Consider the following 17,169-nt stretch of genomic DNA (forward strand, 5'->3'; position numbering starts at 1 on the left):
AAATAAAGCCTTAACACGCTCCAATAATCAGTAATATATATTTACATTTAAACAGATTGTCCCCATTTACAAAGCTAGTATATTTAAATTTTGCATATTACTGCCAGTTCTAAAATAGAAGGAAGTCCTTTCGCCTGTATCGCACATCTTTTTTGCGTTCGATTCACACACAAAAAAAAAATACATTTTACGAGATAGCGTATGCAGCTCACTCCATCGAGAAGCCACCGCAGCTGTAGGCCGCGGTCGGAAAAAATGCGGTGGGAATTGGAAATAGGATGGACACGTAAGCTCCGCTTATAGGTGTATTATAGAACAACGTCAGTTGTACCTCTTCGTCGCCTCCCCATACCGAATCTCATTCGCGCACATAATTTTCCTTTAAAATAGGGTAAAGACATAAGCCGCGCTATCACAGCTTTAGCGTCCTCCTATTTTTTACAGCAAGATAAATGTTTACGCAATGAACAAAATATAAGCTTAAATATTTTACAGGAATTCAAATTTTAAATGGGGCGTGTATTCACATAACGTGTCTTGTTATTTCATTCCACTTTTAAGCAAGTGAATAAATGTTTACATTTCCATAAGCGTTTTTGAGCCTTTTGTTTGGAGAGTTTCTTGGTGAAATCTTGAACGTTGGGCCGACTGATAATCTCGCGTCTCTTATCACAGCAGCTAAAAAATACTGAGGCGGCTGTCAGCTTGGGACTTCATAACCTCTAACTAATAATTTATCATTTTGCCACAGCTTTCCCTGCTTACGCTCACATTTATAGAACTGACAAATGACCTCGATAATAGTAATGACAGATGTTAGTTGTTTTGCAGCTAGTATGAGCTGGCTCCCGATTGAAAGCCAACTAGTATCGTTGATTACACTTGGCAACCTAGTGAGACTAACTGAATTCCAGTTGGTAGGCAGCTGAAACCAATTATTGGCACTTGAGTACCAGCTGGGACCAGCTCAAACCAAATGAAACCAGTTAGAACCACCTAAGACTATTTTGTATTTTTACATCCTTTTGGACGCGTACGAAGTTGTGTATTTTGACTGGCGAAACATGAGGCTGGCTTTGGGAATAAGCGCACGATTCGACACACACCTTTTGGAGCATGCGACATTGCAATACCTAAGATTTAATTTTAACCACGGGAAATCAGAAAGATGATAATATTACTTTTTTTTTTATCAGACATCGAAGTTCGCCATTCTTTTTCGGCTCTCAGGGGGCCCCTGAGAACGGTGGGTCCGGTTCATTTGAACCCTTTGAACCCTGGATAATCCGGCCCTGAATAAAGGCAGAATTTACGCCGAATCAAGAAAGCCAGCCCAAACTATTTGGGCTATTTGGGCACAATGCGTTTTATGTGCCAAAAATGCAAAAGCACGTAGTCTGCTAAAACAAAAATATACAGCAGCAAAGCTGTTTCTAATTCGGTTTCATTGCACTCCTACGATGACTCAAGCTCCAAAATATTTTTTTTCAGTCATTAAATTTTGACATACCCTGTATTTTGTTTTCATTGTGCAATTTCAATTTGAGCAGCGGGATAACCAAATGGTCATCCCGCTGCACAAATTGAAGTGTGGTTTCGCTGCAACCGGAATGAGGGAGCAGTACTTTGCTGTCTAATATGCCTTATACGTCTCATGTCTTCGGGCAACGGCTGTTTAGCAATCCGAATCCCGAGAAATAGTTTGTCGCTCCACCCATATCAAATCTTCGAAGTGTTTAGTGGGAGCAGGTTCACCCGGTTGTTATGGCTGTGTCAATTGTGCCGACATTCAGTAGAAATTTCTGGCTGAAATCGTACTCGCAGTCACTTCCGTTTTATTGCTTTGATTGTCACGAGAATAATTTTTTTCTTCGTTTTCTTTACGGCCGTGAGTTTCCCGGTGCTATTTATTTTAGCCGCTACTGGGAGAAATACTATACTGACACAGCTGATACCAGTTATCCGATGCAGCGTGAATCCTTCTATTATTTCTTGTGTCCATTGTTAACTTCGAGAACTTTGAAGTGCTATATTTTAAAGGATCACATTGCCAGACACAGCAGAAAACAGAGGCACTGGAAAATAATTTGCGTCTAGTTCGGCGCAATAACATCGGCACCAATCGGCACTGCAAAAACACTTTTTGGTTAATATTTCATCTCCTCCTACAGTCCTACACCGATCTGTGACCTAAGCAAGATGCGGTAGCGCTGCTGTCGCCAGGCGAGACCAACTGAGGTGAAAACAAGGCCTAGCGCCCATAGGAAGGCATGGAACCAAAGCATTTCGAAGCAGTTTTCTGAGTTCACAGTACACGTATGATGTCATCATTCTGTGCAGAGTAACTATGAACATCGTAGAATACATTGTGAAACTATTAAACCTCATTACAGATGCCTCAATGACTTTCGCACAACTAATCCAGGCTAGGATGAGGGGAAGAAGATAGCTACACAGTAAGAAAGAGAAGCGAGGTAGGTAGGTAGGTAGGTGGGTAGGTAGGTAGGTAGGTAGGTAGGTAGGTAGGTAGGTAGGTAGGTAGGTAGGTAGGTAGGTAGGTAGGTAGGTGGGTAGGTAGGTAGGTAGGTAGGTAGGTAGGTAGGTAGGTAGGTAGGTAGGTAGGTAGGTAGGTAGGTAGGTAGGTAGGTAGGTGGGTATGTAGGTAGGTAGGTAGGTAGGTAGGTAGGTAGGTAGGTAGGTAGGTAGGTAGGTAGGTAGGTAGGTAGGTAGATAGATAGATAGATAGATAGATAGATAGATAGATAGATAGATAGATAGATAGATAGATAGATAGATAGATAGATAGATAGATAGATAGATAGATAGATAGATAGATAGATAGATAGATAGATAGATAGATAGATAGATAGATAGATAGATAGATAGATAGATAGATAGATAGATAGATAGATAGATAGATAGATAGATAGATAGATAGATAGATAGATAGATAGATAGATAGATAGATAGATAGATAGATAGATAGATAGATAGATAGATAGATAGATAGATAGATAGATAGATAGATAGATAGATAGATAGATAGATAGATAGATAGATAGATAGATAGATAGATAGATAGATAGATAGATAGATAGATAGATAGATAGATAGATAGATAGATAGATAGATAGATAGATAGATAGATAGATAGATAGATAGATAGATAGATAGATAGATAGATAGATAGATAGATAGATAGATAGATAGATAGATAGATAGATAGATAGATAGATAGATAGATAGATAGATAGATAGATAGATAGATAGATAGATAGATAGATAGATAGATAGATAGATAGATAGATAGATAGATAGATAGATAGATAGATAGATAGATAGATAGATAGATAGATAGATAGATAGATAGATAGATAGATAGATAGATAGATAGATAGATAGATAGATAGATAGATAGATAGATAGATAGATAGATAGATAGATAGATAGATAGATAGATAGATAGATAGATAGATAGATAGATAGATAGATAGATAGATAGATAGATAGATAGATAGATAGATAGATAGATAGATAGATAGATAGATAGATAGATAGATAGATAGATAGATAGATACGGAACATTTAACATCGACTGGTGTGGGCTCCAAGCCCGGCTCAGGCACGGCTGCACTGGACTAGATGTTGACGGTTCGTGTAGTTGCAGCACGTCCGCCGCCCGCGTGGTGGTGGTCTGCCGGTGTGGTTCCGTCGCGGGCAGTGAGTCCCGCATAATACTCAAGTGGATAGCTCCAAGCCCGACGGGGGAGGATCAGGCGGGCACTGCAAGAATATATGAGTTAGGGTTGCTGTGTTGTGGGAGCTCAATGAATGTGATGGGATTAAGGTTCCGGTCTGCAGACAGCGCCACAGAGTTTGATGATGAATTGTAAGGGACGGGAAGGTAGAAGATAACAGCTGCCGCTAGACTCGAAAATCCTGCGTTAAATAGCTGAATGTATGCATTCGCTCTCTCGAGTCATCTCGGCCCGAGTCCGCCACCACCAGGTTTATTAGTCCACGAGAGTGGACATTGGCGGCCTCCTTACCAGGATTTCTCGAGTGCGCTGACACCCAAACAGCTCCCCTTTGCGTGGTGGTTCAGGAGAAATTGATTCTAACACGTGGTAGGGGGCTCGTGATTCTTCCCTGTATCGAAATTTAGTAAATCGATTTTCGAATCGGAAAGTGTCCCCCTTCAGTACAGGCAATGGATGTAGCTGGTTCAAGTAGAGGTAGGTGGAAGGGGGTGAAGATTAATGGGAAGCCCGTGTGGTCCACAACCGCCGCGGCAAAACCCGTGCCCGCGCAAGTCTCGTCCACCCATACACCGTCCTTTCCGGACCTTGTGGAGGGCGCCTGTGTAAGCCCCTTTGCGTGCGCTGGGGTAAGGGGTGTGCTTTGCGTGGTACGAGTTTGACTAGCATGTTATAGCGTAAGCATTTAAAGATAAGGAGAATCCGGAGATGTTTGGCCTGCTTTCGAGTGTAGGTTTCCTTGCGGGCACATGCCGGCCCGCAAATCGTTTTTTTTTTTTGGAAACCATTACCTGATTCCCTAACTTCTGAACTGCCCTCCCTTCTACAGGACAGTATGAGAATACATTGTACGTTCGGCATGAGCCGCTCGCTTTTTTTATTTCTGCGCAAGTACACCACTGATGGCAGCGATGGTTGAATTCTAGAAAATAATTTACATTGCTACGGTAAAAGACCGCAGTGCAGTAAATGCGACGATGGTCGGAGAAGTTAGCGACACCTTTTTAATTTACTATGGAACCATGCTGGCAGAATGATAAAACTATACCGCCAAAATGCATAGTAATAAACTCGAAAGATGGGCAACTTAAAATGATTTCTTCTGTACAAGTATTGCGAGCGAGATAGAATGCGCTGCGCTTCCTAATGGTCAGCGCGTGAATGCCGCGCACAGCAGCAACCAGTGCGACATTTTAGCGCGTTTGAGCAACAGTCGCAGACGCCTGGACACATATTAAACCCTCCAGTAAAATACCACGCTTGCTACTGCTCAGCGTACTGAAAAATGAAGCGAGGAACTGCTAAACATGTTTTCTGGTCAAGCAACCGCACGAGCAAGCCGGGTGAGCAGCCCAATTGCCGCAGTATGGATCCAATTAACGCTGTCTGCTAACAAGGCCTTTGCCTTACCGCGACCAACTCTTCGCTAGTTCACTGTGAGACGCACACAACAGCAGAACGAACCCAACTTAGCCTTAGTGTCGTCTCTTTCACTACACCATACCAGCACGTCGTCGTCGTCTCGATACTGCACTCCGTAACAGTGTCCCCCACACCCCCTCCCCGCCGGAGAAGCACCGTCCCAGTGCGTCCTACAAAGGAGAACTTGAATGATACGGTTTCAGACGGGCGGCTTGCACGAGTTCTGGATGAGGGGTTGTGAAAGGATACTTGGGCTGTAGAGGGGCGATCTCATAGGTCACATCGGTGACTTGACGCAAGACGCAGTAAGGGCCCACGTAACGAGGCAGAAGTTTCTCGCACATCCCCACACGGCGGACCAGGAGTCAGAGAAGTACGAGGGAGCCAGGAGGGTAGTGGACGTCACAGTGATGAAGGTCATACGACGCTTTTGAGAGCACTGAGACGCTCCAAGCCGCTCTCGAGCAATGTGGCGGGCGGCATCAACGCGGGCGATTGCATGCGAAGCGTAACTGCAGGAAGAGTCGTCAAGGGGCAGCAAGGTGTCGAAGGGGTGTAAAGGGTCACGGCCGAAGAGTAGACAAAAGGAAGAGTATCCAGCGGTATCATGGCCTGAGGAGTTATAGGCAAACGTGACGAAAGGTAAGGAGATGTCCCAGTCACGATGGTGATCAGACACATACATAGATAGCATGTCGGTCAGTGTGCGATTAAGGCGCTCAGTAAGACCGTTCGTTTGCGGATGATAGGCCGTGGTGAATTGGTGACGAGGAGCGCATGAGCGAAGAAGGTCATGAACCACTTTAGAAAGGAAACAGCGGCCACGATCTGTGAGCAGTTGACGTGGAGCGCCATGAATCAAGATTACGTCATGCAGAAGAAAGTCGGCAACGTCGGAGGCGCAGCTGGTGGGAATAGCCCTGGTTACAGCATATCGGGTGGTATTATCAGTCGCCACAACAATCCATTTGTTTCCCGAAGTCGACGTCGGAAAAGGCCCAAGAAAATTGAGGCCCGCACGAGTAAACGGCTCAGTCGGCACTGGGATTGGTTGCAGGGGCTCACTAGGTTGAAGCGAGGCTGTCTTACGGCGCCGACACAGCTCACAAGCGGCAACAGAGCAGTAGAGGCCAAGCTAGAAAAATCTGCGTCGCACACTGTCATACGTGCGTGAAACTCCCAAGTGTACTGCTGTAGGGATGTCGTGAAGTTGGGCGCGGACACTAGAGAGCAGATGAGCCGGAACGACCAGTAAAAGGTCTGCGCCATCTGGACGCATATTGCTTCTTAATGTCTCGTTATGGAGCCCAAACATGCTGGCGGAAGGATCGGGGTTATTGCGCCGCTGGTTAATAATTGGTTGCAGGGCAGGATCACGACGCTTTTCGGAGCCAATATTGATGAAATTCGAGATAAGCAAAACGTAGTCGTCAGCAGTATGGTCGGACAAATCGGGAGGATCTACGGGATGACGGGATAAGCAGACAGCGTCTTGGTGTAAGTAGGCGGACTTGTATACCACGGTAAATTCGTACTCTTGTATTCGCAAGGCCCAGCGACCTAAGCAGCCAGTGGGGTCATTAAGTGAGGACCGCCAACGCAAAGCATGGTGGTCTGTCACTACGCAGAAGGACCGCCCAAACAAATAAGGACGGAATTTTGTTAGCGCCCAAACAAGTGCAAGGCATTACCGCTCTGTAATTGAATAATTGCGCTCAGAAGACGAGAGCAGGCGGCTGGCATAAGCAATGACGCGGGAGGAACCATGCTGGTACTGGGCAAAGATGGCACCAATACCATGGCCGCTAGCGTCGGTGCGCAGTTCGGTAGTTGCCGAAGGATTAAGTGCGCCAGAACAGGGGGAGTTGTGAGGGCAGAAATAAGCATTGTAAAGGCATAGGCTTGATCACAATCCCATGTGAAAGGCACGCTTTTCTGCAGAAGAGAGGTAAGTGAACGAGCTATGTCTGCGAAGTCCTGAATGAAACGGCGGAAGTAGAAGCAAAGGCCAAGGAAGCTTCGCACGTCACTTGAGCTACGCGGAGTAGGGAACTCACGCACTGCTCGAACGTTGTCAGGGTCGGGCTGCACGCCATTCGCATCAACCAAATGACCCAGAACTTTGATTTGGCGCTGGTCGAAGCTGCAGTTTTTGGCGTTCAGTTGAAGACCGGCGTGGCGAAAAACGTCCAGAACAGTAAAAAGTCGATAAAGGTAGGTTGCGAACGTGGAAGAGAAAACGACGACGTCATCTAAGTAGCACGAACATGTTGTCCGTTTGAAGCCACGGAGGAGCGAGTCCATAATGTGCTCGAATGTCGCAGGAGCATTACAGAGACCAAATGGCATCATCTTGAATTGATAGAGTCCTTCGGGGGTGACAAATGCGGTTTTCTCGCGATCCCGTTCGTCGACAGCAATTTGCCAGTAGCCTGAATGCATGTCGATGGAAGAAAAATAGCTGTCACCATGCAAGCAGTCAAGCGCGTCGTCGATTCGCGGAAGAGGATAAGCATCTTTATTTGTTATTTGATTAGGGTGGCGATAGTTGACACAAAATCTCCAACTTCGATGTTTCTTTTTGACTAATATGACAGGGGACGCCCAGGAACTGCAGGAAGGCTTAATAATGTTTTGCGACAGCATGTTGTCAATTTCTTTCTGTATAATATGCCGTTCAGTAAGGGAGACACGATAAGGCCTTCGGAGGATGGGGCTGGTGTCACCCGTATTGAGGCGATGGGTCACAACGAATGTTTGACACAATGGTCGGTCCCCGAAATCAAATACATCACTATACGACAGCAAAAGGCTGGAGAGAGCTTTGGCTTGGTCATCTGGCAAATCCGCGGCTATCATGCCTGAAAAGAGGTTCGAATGGGAAGAAGCCGATATATGCTGCTCCGACAGATTCTGAGGCGTTAGAGCAGCAACTTCGCCGTCTGCCAAAGGAAACAGATCAGCGAGTGCGATTCCATGGGGCAAAACTTGGGTCGAGCGGCTGAAGTTAACAACTGAAGATAGGTGCGGTTAGCAGTGACAGTCCCGACGGTATGAGGGAGTATGACGTTGTGGCGGAGAACAACATCGGTAATTTGGCAGGTGACGTATGTGCCATCAGGAACTGCGGGGAACGGGGCCAGTGGAACAAAAATAGCAGCTTCGGGCGGTAGTCAAACAAATTCAGCGGATCGGAGGCGGAGCTTGACATCGGTGTTTTCGGAGCAGAAGGGCAGGTCTAAGCGAAGAAGTCCAGTTGAGCAATCAATCAGGGCAGAATGGGCCGTTAAGAAGTCAGTGCCGAGGATCACGTCGTGAGGGCAGCGGTCGATGACAGTGAAGAGAACAGGGGTAGTGCGACCGGAAATACTCACATGCGTAGTGAACAGTCCCACAACGGCAGCGACGCTTCCATCGGCGACACGACCGGCGGATGAAGCGGCGGTGTAAAACAACCTTTTTGAGACGGCGGCGAAAGAATGAGCTGAGGACTGAAACTTGGGCACCAGTGTCAATGAGGGCAGTAACAGGGGCACCATCCACAAAGATGTCTAGAAGGTTGCAGCGATGAGCGAGGGTCAGCAGAGGATTTTCGGGCCGGGTCGTCAATGAAGTGTCACCTCCGGGAGCTGCATTGGTCAATTTTCCGGATCAGAGCCAGAGACGTGAGGCGAAGATGCACAGAGAGATTGCGGCGAGTGGGACCGCCGGATCTGAGGAGACGGTGAACGGCTGGACATGCGCGGGGCTGGTGAGTTAAAGTCACGAGAGCGCGTATCACGGACATAGGTTGGGTGTGGACCATAGTCGGCGCTGCGATCAGAATAGTAGCAAGATCGAGATGGCGGAACCCAATGACTGCGACAATGACGAGAAATGTGGCCGACACGTGAGCAGTTGAAGCAGATGGGTCGATCATCCGAGGTTCGCCATTCGTCCGGATTGCGGTAGCTGTAGCGGTATCGCATAGGAAAGGGCGTGGTAGGAGCCGCAGCAGCTACGACTGGAACGTTAGGTTGGAATGAGGGCTGTGCGGAAGGCTGGCCAGAGTTGAAGCCCACGTTCGCGTTGAGGCCTACATTTGCGAACTTCTGGCGAACGACAGATTGGATTAAGGCTAGTAGCATCTGCTGGGTGAGGAGCGAACGCAACGGGCGTCATAGCTTGTATCTGTCGGCGAACAATTCTGGTCACATTGGAGGGATGAGATGGTTGCTGCAGTATTGGACTATCTTCGCAGGAGGACGTAGCAGCTGTGTTTGTCAAGCGGTCGAAGCGGTGAGTACGGCGATGTGCTGCTTGTTCAAACTGCCGGCAAACGTGGATGACTTAGTCGACCGTCGGACAGTTTTTGCAAAGCAGCAGATTGTAAAAATCTTCTGCAATTCCCTTTAATATGTGGCCCACCTTGTCTGCCTCGGACATGGCGCTGTCCACTTTATGGCATAGGGCTAGAATATCTTGAATATACGACAAGTATGGTTCCGTCGAAGACTGGCCATGGAATGCGAGGTCTTTTTGTGCGCCGAGCTTGCGTCCGATCGGCTTGCCAAATAGGTCTCGAAGCTTCTCCTTGCACATATCCCAGGATGTTATATCGTCTTCATGCGTCTCAAACCAGACGCGCCATACCCACCAGATGATGACGTTGGCGAGCATGATGTTCGCGTTCCAATGGTTTTGCTTGTTGACGCACTCGTACATAGCGAGCCAGTCTTCTACGTCGGCGTGATCGGTGCGAAAAAGGTGCCTGGATCACGAGGCTGCGTCATGACGATGGTGAGAGCTGGTGGTGCCGCTGAAGATTGGTGTCGCGTCGGATGGCAGAGTGATGGTACCAATCTGGTGGCCACTACGGAGATGCAGGTTTGGCTACTTACTTACTCCCAGTAATCCTCCACCAAATGTTAAGGAAAAGTACACAGCGGTAAACGCTAGTTCACTGTGAGACGCGCACACACCAGCTGAACGAACTTAGCCTGAGCGTCGTCTTCTTCACTACACCACACCCTCACGTCGTCGTCATCTTGATACTGCGCTCCGTAACAATATGCTGGTTTTAGGTTAATGAGCGCGCACATCTTCCGGCAATGTTTATGTGCCTGAATATAAGTGTTATAAATCTGCAAGCAGTAGCCTGATAATAGAAGCCAGCTGTGTCTCAGCAAGCAGTGCCTTCTTTATTTAAGCTGAAACTGCGCTACGATTACACATCTGCAGCGGATACAGGACCTCTACTTCAGTATCGTGCAAAGTTATAAACGTAGGAATAAGAGTACGGGCGCTAAAGCAAGTTTTGGGTGCAACCGCGCCACACGGCGCTGGGGCTACTAAGACTGCTCGCTGTCCCCTGATCGGTGGTGGCGCCCATCGCGGCCGCTTTTGTTCCCGAACCCATCATTGGTTAGCGCACTCGACAACTGTACGAGAGACCCGGATTTGATTACAACGGTGCCGACAGTGTTTCCATGAAGGCAAAATGCAAGGCGCGTGGCCCATGTACTGCGCAATCTCAGTGCAAGTTAGATCCCCAGCTGGATGAAATTAAGCGGAGCTCTCCACTACGTCGTCCCTCATAGCCTAAGTTGTTTTGGGACATTAAACCCCATAAAGCCATTACCGTAACACATGTATCGCTGATTTAATTTTGAAGGTAACGAACATGCGCCAGAGGAACCCATAAACCTAGACAAGGGAAATCGCGTGTCCGTATACGATGTAGATTAGAGCGGTCCACAGAAGAAGTCGAGGCCAAACTTCCTGAACGGAGCATTAGCGCTGTACACCCCAGACGTCCATTAGAGCCATAAGTCGTCATAAATTTATCGCAAAAGTTACGAAACAGAAGCACCCTTGTCTTTGTATTATTTTCTACGTTTATCAGAAAAGCAAACAAGGTTTCAGACTGGCAGGAATGGTGACGGGAAAGTATGCATTGATAATCTCTACAGAACATCTACGCGTAATGGACTTGCTCTTGAAGGTTGCTCTTGAAGTCGGCTTGCTTCTACTAAACTCTTTCTTTATCTATTCTTCCCTCTGGAGAGAATGAAGATTCCGCCTTCGAATTTCGCCCGATTGTGGAGTTTTCTTCGCTTTCCAGGGGCCCGTTGTTCCGCTGCTTATTGCCTTTTATTGCGTCTTATTTGCGCGCGCTGAATATTTGAGCTCTTTTATAATGCAACGTGCAGTCTCCAATAAAAAGAACTGGAACATTCACAAGAAGTTCATCGAACATCAACCGCATGTAATATGCATTCTTTGGTTACACAAAGTTCCAAAGTTCAGCCGCGCTGAAGATTGCTACGGCGTTAGAGCACTCAGCTGACCGCACAAATTATTGTGAATCAAGCGGCTAGTTATGCATAGCAAAAAGAAACAACTATAATTTTATTTATTCATTTCCTTTCATGATTTCTTTCGCTCGCACTTTTCATTCACTGATGCACGTGCGTGCAAGTTTGTAGTGCTTGCCATTTCGTCGGAGTACCTCCTAAAAGCCGAAATCAAGCCAATCGTAGTGCAAGGGTGCGATACTTTTACTTCTTGTCTGACAGTTATCTGCGACTTCAGAGTTTTACTGGATAGTGAGTCGAATGTGCTGAAAATACATTTACGTAAAAAAAAACAAAAAACAGACGCTGTTATTGCTAGTTTTGAGCTATATTTGTGGCATTGCGTCGAACAACGAACGTTACGAACATTGCGGGTCTGTGACTCAGGCACCTGCTCAGGCACCTGCTCAGGCAACCGTAGGGCAACTTACTACTAGTGCCTTACAGAATATTTATAGACGCCTTCGAGCGATATTTGGGTCATCCTGTGTTCATTAAACCTTTATCCTTAATCCGTAATCCTGCACTTAATCCCTTGAAGTGATTCAAATACAAACAAAACCTTGAAAAAGTTCCTTTCACCCCTCCTCCCCCCCCCCCCCCCCCCCCCCCCATGGCTGATTCCATAGAAAAATATCATTCCTAGGAAATCCAAAGCGCCAGAGTATAACTTCATACTCATTCGTTAGAAATTTCCATGTTCCTAACCTGCTTTAAAGAATAATCGTAATTTTTTTCGTGATTCATTTATTCATCGACCTCTTTTTTTCTTTCATTAACACATTTTTCAAGCGAGAAATCTGTCAAATATTTCGACCCGCCACGGCGGTGCAGTGGTTAGGGCTCTCGGCTACTGTGCTCAAGGGTGCGGGATCGAATCCCAGCCGAGGTGGATGCTTTTTGATGGACGCAAAAAGCAAGGCAAAAAGCAAAAGCAAGGTGTTCAAAATTTCCGGTGCCCTCCACTACGGTGTCTCTCCTAGTCTCAGTCGCTTTGGCATGTTAACCTCACAAACCAAACAAACCAAAATATTTCGGAGACGCTTAATCTTCACCTTTAAGAGCATGACGCAAGTGTTAATGGGTCCCGTTTACTAACTCACCTTGTGAATCCTCCTCCGCGTGTACGCACTTTGTCGCTCGCTAAATGATACTAATACCTTAATTCCCACCAATATTATACCTCAAACACACTCATCAGCTTATATTCGTAAGCTACCACATTATGTGAAGGACCCCGCGACGTAGACATAGGGCACCGCTTTAACCAAGCCGTGAGAACGTGTCAGCGTTGCCTTGCAGCAGCAGTGGAAGGAAGAGCTCGCCAGTTCGGGTCTGGATGACCAACTAGAAAGTATAGAAAAGGCAAGAGGGGCATTAGCATCTGTAGGGGCCTGGAATATAGGAGCACCTCTCATTAGTTGCCAACCACTGTAATTTTGCTCAAGTGTTTCCTACCGAGCGTCCGACCGACTGACAAGGGCAGCGTTCGTGTCCGGTTCGGGATAGAAGCTGTTTTGAAAAATGATTCAAAAAATGTTTTGAAAATATATATGGTTGCTCAACGGCTTTAGGAAATTTTTTAGCGGCATTTCGGAAAACGGAAACCCTTTGTTGGCATCGTCTGCTTTGGCGCCTTCGCTACTACAGTTTTTACTCTCTACGTTCGCACCTCGATATAATGGTGAGGAGGAAGCGGAGACATCTTAGTAACGCCACTCTATGTTCCCGAAAAAAAAATTGCTACTGTCCCGCACCAAGTAGCACACCGGCCCATTATTCTTAGCGCGTCACAGATCGGCGTTGGTATAAACACGCTGCTCCGGTGCCTGAGAGCACCATGCTTGCTTGAGAACCTGTAACAGTGTCCCTCAACCTTCTCTCTTCCCCTATTCTTCCTTTCTTTCTCCCATTGCAAGGTAGCAAAAAGAAACACGCTCTGGTTAAACTCCCTGCCTTCCTTCTCTTACTAATTCTATTTCACGCCTTTCTTTAATCTTATCGTCTTCCCGTGGGGTGCGAGATCCCGAAACGTGTCCCTAGAAAAAAAAAAAAGAGAGAAAGCCAAAAATTTGATAAGGTCTCCTTCGCCAGTTTCGAGCGTTCTCTGCCATCTGTCCTTGCTGGCGTCTCAACGATCACGTCATAAAGGACAAACCGTTATTAGATAAACATGTAGCATTATTCGCGTATCCTCTCCCATGAAATATTGCCTTCTGGCGCTGCTGGAAAATATGAATAAATAAATTTCTCATCGACGTTAGGGGCAACAGAAGGCTGAGCTCTCGGCAATCAATGGAGAGTAAAAGTGATTACCCAGATACCTGCGCACTTGCTTCATCACATAGCTAGTATAATCAGGGTGCACGAAACAAAGCGGCAGAGAGTTAATGAGCACTGTGGTCGAGCTCTTTAGCACTACTACTCGTCGTGTGATAACCGCGCATGAATTATCTCCATCGCGTTCAACATCACCCATCTCTTTATGCATTTCATCGTTATTTGGTCAATGATTTCAAGAGCCAGTCAGAGTATATCTCTAAAACCATTGCGTCAATGTAAGCAGCCATTATTTCGTTGTACCTAGTACACTAGTGCCGAAATTCGTTTGCGGCAGTCGGGAAATAAATAAATAAATGAATAAATTCTACGGTTAAGGCCAGAGACGAGAACGAAGCTTTTGTGCGTGGCGCTCGCGCTGGCCGGGATCTGTGCGCTGTGATATCGTCCTGGTGCTGTGCGTTGTGCACTGGACATCTCAGCCCCGAACCAGGTAACAGCTCTGGCAGGTGCGCTCTCGCCTGCCGTGTTTCGCAAAGCCGTGACAATAGCACTCTCTTTCCCGTGCTCCGAGCTCCTCCACATGGAGAAGGACGAACGTGAAGAAGTTGTTGGCAGCGTCATCGACTTTGCGCAGCCTCATGGGGACAACGAGTACGACTCCAAATTCGAGACGGACTCGGAATCAGTGGTCAACGAGCGTGCCCTGAAAGATCTGGTCGAGCCGGCTCCCATACGGCGCGAACCTTTGGCCCACCAGAATGCGGCGGTGTCAGAATACAGCTTCGAGGAGAAACGCCGAGTGGTCAACTGTTTATTGGCCCTGGACGCGCACACCAGACACGAGAAGCTCATGAAAGTCTACCCCGGAGCCACGTCCAAAGTGAAGAGCAATACGAGCCCCGACCGCACCGATTTCGAATTCACTGGTGAGAACCTCCAATTCTACTTGGACGAGTCTGACGAAGAGGAACCACCAAGTACTTGGGAGAAGAAGCTGGCGAAGCAGTACTACGATAAGGTGTTCAATGAGTACTGCACTTGCGACCTCACCTACTACAAGGCGAACAAGATCGCGATGCGATGGCGTAATGAGCAAGGGGTCATCTCGGGCAAGGGGCAGTTCACTTGTGGTGACAAACGCTGCCAGGAGAGCTCGGGGCTGCGTACGTGGGAGGTGAAATTCGCCTATTTCGAAGAGGACGAGAAGAAGATTTCTTCGGTGAAACTAAGGCTCTGCTCAAAGTGCTCATTCAAGTTCAACTATAGGCTTCAGAAGAAGGAGGTCACGAAGACGTCGGCGAAGAGAACATCATCTAAGCTTGGTGGCGCTACTGAGGAAAAGAAGTCCCAGGTTAAAGAAACCAGTGAGGAAAAATCCAATAAGGAGCCCCTTTCAGCTGAAGAAGAGGCTGCAAAAGAAGGGAAGGGGTCTGTGTGCAGCAAGCCGAGCATTGCCGAAGAGAAGAGTGAAGGGGATGATTTCGATTCTTACATGGCTGACATGCTCCTTTAAAGCTTTTGCTGAATTGCAATAGATGGCTCTCTTTTTAAGCTGTGTTTTTTACCGTGCCTGTGAACGTCACCGATTCACCTGTGATTGTGCTTGATTGGAATCTGCATTAAGCATCACTTGCTACATCAGTTCTTTTGTATAACGCAGAAAAGACGCCCCTTTCAAAGTGTTTGCGATAAAGGTGTGATGCTTTTCTTCTGTTTTTTTTTTTTTTTCTTTGTTCCTTGTACGATGTGCGCCTGCGCTGGCCTGAGTGCATTTAAGCTGTGTGCGTCGCTAAATAAACAATTGTCAGTCAGCGCTGTGCTCGTCCTTTTCCTTTTTCTTTTCTCTTTCTGTGTGCCGTTGCGCTGAAAACTATATGAGCTTAAACCTTGGCTTTACATGGCGTAGTGAAGCTTTCGCTTCAATAATCTGCCTCCACCGGAAATCGAACCACTATCATTCCATTCCGTAGCCGAGCGCAGAAGACCACTAGGCGACGCCAGGATCGTGAAAAACCGATCGTAATTATCATTTTCTAGGTTGAGGACAATAGTTGCGATGACAACAACAATGTAGTCAGTGATCAGAATGATTAACAGTAGCGGTGACAATAACGACGCATTTAGTTGATAACGATGATAGTAGCGACAGTGATGATTATAGTAGGAATTACAATGACGATTCAATTAGTGAAAACAGTCCTGTGAAGTGACTTTCGGCATTTCCGCTCTTACGCAGACACGCCTGTATTTATAAACGCGCCTCGACTCGACGCTCCGCATCCACTCAGTGTAGTGGAGAAACCACCCGCTGCTGCACTCCAGGGCCGATTCGGAGTCGTGAACGTCCCTCAACGTTCCTCCGGGCAAGCCATTAGTACGAGGCGTACAGCACAGATGTTGGTACTGCTCACTGCATGCAGAATGCTGCTCCCTACAATTTTGCCGCCGTCTGTGGAAGCTACCGCGCAGGGTAAGCTCACCATTAGCTGTCAAATGCGCGCCTCAACTCGGTACTTTGAAAAGTTGTTCAGTTAACCGGTGACGACTTGAAATGTGCCCGCGCCACAGAAGTGTAATGCAAGGATCAACTACAGCACTGGTGTCTATGACTGATCACGGTTATCCATGCTCGGCGTGAGCGGCAGAGACGGCAGGAGGCGAGCCACGTTTATGTAACGTATACCATCAATCGTTAGTGAAAATTTTATGAGATCAGCCGACGCCTTCAGTGGCGTCGGTCGTATTCAGAGATGCGCTTTATTTCTAGGCCAATTATCGGTACCGCATTGAACGTAGGGCCGGGAAACGAAATGCCAACGCTGCATGACGAGCACAGCCGTTTGTCCGTTCCGACCTCAGATGCCTGTCACTCGGGATCCTTACCAGAACAATCGCTCTCTATTGACAACCTTGACAGCTCTGACGTTCCGGCTAGTATCTTACGGGCATTAACGATGGCGGATGAAGACATCCGTAGAGCTCGAAACTTTGCGGTCAATGGATGACCTAAACGACATTTTTCGTGCCATAACCTTATTTTTGCAGCCGACTAAAGCTGTCAAGGACAAAAGGCCTGCTCTAATCAGGTCGTTGGATTCTCATGCTCCGCAAAGTTCGAAGTCCCATGCTGACTGTGCTCCTTCAGTCTCATCAAGACGCTTCGGCTGTGAAAAGAATTGCTTGAACTCTGATCTGGGGGCTTGGAAGGCGAGATTGAAAAACTGGCACGTTCTTTCATGTAGAACTAGCGCAACCAATGCCACTTCGAGAGGCGTCTATCGGTTGCCCAGAAACGAGAACAAAGTGATCCCGGCTCACATTGATTATGTCGAACTAATCGATGGATGCATGTTGCTGATAATCGTTGTCTC

The 17,169-nt window shown here is 47.1% G+C and overlaps 1 protein-coding gene across 1 annotated transcript; it reads left to right on the top strand.

Moving 5' to 3' along the window:
• The first annotated feature begins 14,378 nt into the window (after positions 1-14,378).
• LOC146201573 (protein FRA10AC1 homolog) lies at positions 14,379-15,311 on the top strand. The gene has a single exon (XM_084587658.1). It carries the CDS (start codon positions 14,379-14,381, stop codon positions 15,309-15,311), a length of 933 nt encoding a protein of 310 aa, XP_084443784.1.
• The last annotated feature ends 1,858 nt before the right edge of the window (positions 15,312-17,169 follow it).

This window comes from Amblyomma maculatum, chromosome 1 (assembly GCF_055883805.1).
Source record: "Amblyomma maculatum isolate TAMU_Amacu chromosome 1, ASM5588380v1, whole genome shotgun sequence".
Classification (NCBI taxonomy): Eukaryota; Metazoa; Arthropoda; class Arachnida; order Ixodida; family Ixodidae; genus Amblyomma; species Amblyomma maculatum.